Consider the following 4674-nt stretch of genomic DNA (forward strand, 5'->3'; position numbering starts at 1 on the left):
CGATAGTGCCGAGGGTGGCCTTCCTGTTTTTCTTTTTCCTTTTGGCTTAGGAGGGGGGGCGGATTTGGGCACGGTGATTAGGCTTAGATTTTGTGAGCCTCTCAGGCTTGACGTCTTCCGGATGGAATCAATCTTCGCTCACTCCTAAAAATCATCGTCCACAGAGTTTCAGGGACTCCAGCGCCTAGTGTCCGTCGAAATGTCTCCCAGTCGGGAAACTTTGCTGTGCAGGCGGGTTCTCCAAACACCCCATCATCTACGCAACAGTTCGATGACCAAGCTTCTACTAACAACCCGAACTCGACCGCTAGCCTCTTCTGACACCCCGGTTGGTAGCCGGAGTAAGGAACTAACATATTTGACGGGCATTTCATCACGAAAAGTGAACAATTCCTTGCTAGCTCGTTGCATCACCTCCCTCCACTCCCGCATCCCTCTCAGCCACCGAGCTGTTCACTCTTGCACGATCCTGGGTCCCCCTCCTCCTCTGACAGCATCTCGGCACAGCAAGGACCTTCTTCCCAACATAATCCGCCACGTCGACTGCAAACCGTAGGTACCGGTTAGCATACGCCTCGCCGTTGGCAAACGGTCCGCTCGCCGTCTCCAGCTCGAGGATGTTGATCTGCAGGACATCCGGATCGGGGTCGTTGGCGGGGACCAGGTGGTCGAATGTGACGCCGTAGTAGTCGATGTGCCTAGGTGGATAGGTTGAACAATGCTGCAATACCACCGCAAATTGCAACCAAGTAATAGCCAACAACAACAAAAGTACGCACCTGAATGGTCTCACGTCCGTGACCCAGCCCAAGTATTCATCCCGCACAACCAAATCATCTGCGCACTCCGGACGAGGATGGCGCCCGTATATCACCTGGTATGCTAGTTTGGCGAGCTCGGGGCCGGCGGGCTGTGGAAACTCCAGCGACAAGGCATCAGTATGCCAGGATATACAGGGAAGAAGCTTTTGTATGGCAACGATGGGACCTTCAATTTGAATTCTCAGCGGTTTTTCTAGTGGTGGGGGATGAAGAGGATGAGCAGGTACGCAAATGCAAGCCGGGATGTGGAGCTCGAAATTCATATCGAGATTATGAGAATTGTTTAATCTGGAGCACTACTGCGTAGGAAGGAGAGTCGTCTTTGAGCAACAAAAAGTAGGCTCTGCTTAGTAATCGACGCAATCTGGTGCGATCAAGGAGTAACCGGACAGTCGCCATTCTCTAGGACATAGCTAGCATAGGGCAATCAAGACTGTGAGATCCTTTTATTCCAGACAGACACTAAGCTAAGCAACGACAGCAAGAAAAATAGGGTAAAGCTAAAACTGGGCGGAAGAGAAGACTAGGAAAATGATATGAAGAGGTGTGGCGACAGCCGAGTGTGAGAACCGGAGTTGACCATCCAGGGAGGGGGAATGAATAAAAAGACAGGTGGGTGAACTGGGGGTATAATGGTGCCCTGATCCAAGCAATCCTCCTTGTCCCGTTTCGCGTAATAACCAGTCCCCCTTTACCATGTTGGCCCACCCTCCGGCTCTCGTAATATCGAAGCAGCCAGATAGTCTCCGGCTACTTGGGTTGGTCGGCTGGGCCGGTCGAGACTGTCGAAAGGGGGTGAACTTGTCGTCTTCGGTCGAGTAGTCAGCCAGGGGGCCGTCAACTCCGCTCGAACCGGGCTTGCTTTAGATGCCTCCAGCCGCCGAATAATCCGATTCTCATGTCCATCCCCGAAACAAAAACATCCCCCCGCATCGCCATCCCAACCGGAAACGCTGATAATCCTGTTCAGAACAAGGTCGGGTATCGCGGTGTCGTTTCCAGTTCCCGACCAGGCCAATTAGATCGTGTACAATTTTCAACAAGCGTTGATCAGACCGTCGCCTCCCGACAAGAAGACCACGGGCCTTTTGCGGACCGGGTAGACCCCATCCCGGCGACAGCAGAGCACTTCCCCACCACCCGGAGTCCGCCGTTGTCAGAGTCCTCGGCCCTCTCCCGGGCGAACTTTTCCGTGAGTATTAAGGGGATGTGATTAAGTAGGGAAACAGGACGAAACAAAACCGAAAAAAAAAACAGGCAAAAGAAAAGAGGCGGCGAGCTGGTATTTGTTGTGGCATCATGATACTGAGACAGGTCGTGGAAAAGAGAAGGGGAGGGTCGGCGAGATTATCGGAGAGAGAACCCCTTCCTCTTGGGCTCCTTCTCCAGAGGCCGTCCGCTCTCGATCCTCGACTTCTTCTCCTCGAGCTCGAGCCGTTGGCGCTCCAGCTGCTCCTTCATCTCCCGATGGCGGGCATACAGCTCCTCCTCGCTCAGCTTCAGCTTGGATTCCTTCTCAGACACCTTCTGTTGGAAGACCATCTTCATCTCGGCCTCCATCTTGGCGAGCTTCTGCTCGTGAAGGTTGCGCTCCTCCTCCTGCTTGACGGCAGGGTTGACCTCCTTGAAAACGCTCGGGTCTTGCGAGACGCCCATAGCGATCAACTTGTCTGTCCGGTAGTTCTCGTAGAGGGTGTTGTTGGTGTGCTCCTTCAGCTCCTCCATGTGGGTGCGGATGAGCATCTGGCGGAGCTTGACGAAGTCGCAGTGCTCCTCGTTGTCCACCTCGATGACACCCCAAGGATAGCTACGGCCGCGGACCTTGCGCCCATCGGCGTTGGTGACCTCGTTGTTAGCGCCAACAACGGCGAAGGGGACCTTGGACATGATCTCGTTGTTCTCCGCAATGGTCTCCTCGTCATCGAGCTCGTAGCGCGGCCCCTCGAAGATTTGAACCTTGTGGTACTTGATGTCGGCAAGAATCTGGACGGGGCGATCAGCATTCTGCAGGACGGATAATAAACCGGGAAAGAAAAACGTACTCTGGCCTTGAAGGCAGCGACCTCCTCGTCAGTGAGGGTATCGGCCTTGGCAATAACCGGAATTAGGTTGACCTTGGTGTGCAGGCGCTTCATGACCTCGATGTCCAGAGGCTTCAGAGAGTGGCCGGTCGGCTGGATGAAGAAGACACACGCGTGAATGCGGTTGTCGACAATGTTCATGCGGTTGACCTTGTTCTCGGCATCTAGGTAGGCATCGAAGCGCTGCTCAATGTTGTCGACGATTGGACGCCACGACTCATCATTGTTGACAAAGTCGCCAAAGCCAGGTGTGTCAACCACGGTCAGCCGCAGGCGCACGCCCGCCTCCTCAATATCCGCGCTGATAGACTGGATAGTAACCGTCTTCGGGATGATATCCAGGCTGGGCTCCTTGCGCTCCTTGGGGGGGTAGAGCGAAGTGTTAAAGAGTGTGTTGACGAGAGTCGACTTGCCGAGGCCGGATTCACCTGCGAGTGGGGGTTCAACCGTTAGAATCGGTACCGTCATGACTCGGAATTTCCACCCAAACACTTACCGACAACCATGACGTTGAAGTTGAAGCCCTTCCGGACGCTCTTGCGGTGCCACTGATTGGGCAGGTTGGCAAAGCCAACATAGCCCGTCAGCTTCCGACGAACAATGTTCCTATTGTCGCTCATAGCTGGAGGAGCTGCGGCCACAAGGTCAGATGGAGCTTGGCGAGAAACCTCCGATCCAGACGACGAAGGCTGAACATGGGGAATTGGAATCGCCATGGTAGGGGATGGGAAATTGGTAGGAATACCGTTTGCAGCTGCTAAGGACACGACAAGTTAGCATCCTCCGTGTTCAAAGTGGCAGACTAGCAATGCAACGAGATCCTGTTGTGGGAGTACGCGGAGGCTGACTGTCAACGGGCGTCCTCGACGGCGGCATGATGTCCACGACCGGCTCAGCTGTACTGGGATAGAGCTCGCCATAGGACAGCGGCTTGGCCAGTGGGAGCTTCGGGACGCGCTCCACGTCCAGCATACTCCGATGGTGGCGGATTGGCGGCGGGTAAATGTACTGTTTGCTGCTGCTCAACGGTAGGCTGCTCGTCCGAGCCGCCTGGGGCGGCCGACGCGTGCCAGTGCCGGTATCACGGGAAGCAGCGCGGCGGGGCTTGGGGTCTGGCGCAGCCGAACTCTTTTCGAACTGCATACTCCGTGGGCGGACCCTAGCAGTAGCGTTTTGGACCATCGTAGAGAAATGCATCTCGGCGAAGAGTGTTGGTCGTAATGGAATGCAGATGATGATTCTCGTCCAAGAAAGGCGGTTCCCAAGAAACGATAAATGGAAACAAACGGCGGCGGCGAGCGGTCTCGAGATAACAGGCAGCGATGCGAGTACTGAAGGGAGCGCGCGGAAAGCCACACGCGCGAGAGTGACGGGGTGAGGTCATTTGTCTCGGTCGGGATCGAGCGCGGGAAAGGAGCGAGGTTGTCGACTTCCCGTGGCGGAATTCGGTTTGCAATCCGTCCTCCAAACGCAGGCATCACGAGCAAAGGAACAGAAAGCAGGTGCTTACCCATTGTGACAAGTGCTGTAGGGAACGATCGAAGGGGGTTTCGGGAAGAGGAATGAGGAAGGTGCAAGAGTCTGGAGGATGGCAAGAACGTTAGTTAAGCTCGATTGCGCTCGGTCGGGCAGCTTTTGCAGGTGCATCCGACGGAATGGAGCCAAAAGTTCAACGGGCCGCCGTGTCAGGAGCTATTCCAATGGAACACCCCAAAATGCGACGAGCCGACGAAGATCCGACACCGAATGGCAGCCAGGCAGAAATTCAGAAA

General features: G+C 55.1%; 2 protein-coding genes across 2 annotated transcripts; both read right to left on the minus strand.

Moving 5' to 3' along the window:
- B0H64DRAFT_401747 (uncharacterized protein) lies at window positions 1–1112 on the minus strand. The gene is made up of 2 exons (XM_062804185.1): window positions 780–1112; window positions 1–698 (listed from the first exon to the last, which is right to left on the minus strand). Exons 1-2 carry the CDS (start codon window positions 1082–1084, stop codon window positions 398–400), a joined length of 606 nt encoding a protein of 201 aa, XP_062658370.1. The 5' UTR covers window positions 1085–1112; the 3' UTR covers window positions 1–397.
- A 989-nt stretch (window positions 1113–2101) lies between these two features.
- B0H64DRAFT_196739 (Septin-domain-containing protein) lies at window positions 2102–3771 on the minus strand. The gene is made up of 3 exons (XM_062799179.1): window positions 3399–3771; window positions 2864–3330; window positions 2102–2804 (listed from the first exon to the last, which is right to left on the minus strand). Exons 1-3 carry the CDS (start codon window positions 3616–3618, stop codon window positions 2169–2171), a joined length of 1323 nt encoding a protein of 440 aa, XP_062658371.1. The 5' UTR covers window positions 3619–3771; the 3' UTR covers window positions 2102–2168.
- Between the last annotated feature and the right edge of the window lie 903 nt (window positions 3772–4674).

Source organism: Chaetomium fimeti (assembly GCF_033439085.1).
Source record: "Chaetomium fimeti strain CBS 168.71 chromosome Unknown B0H64scaffold_5, whole genome shotgun sequence".
NCBI classification, from domain to species: Eukaryota; Fungi; Ascomycota; class Sordariomycetes; order Sordariales; family Chaetomiaceae; genus Chaetomium; species Chaetomium fimeti.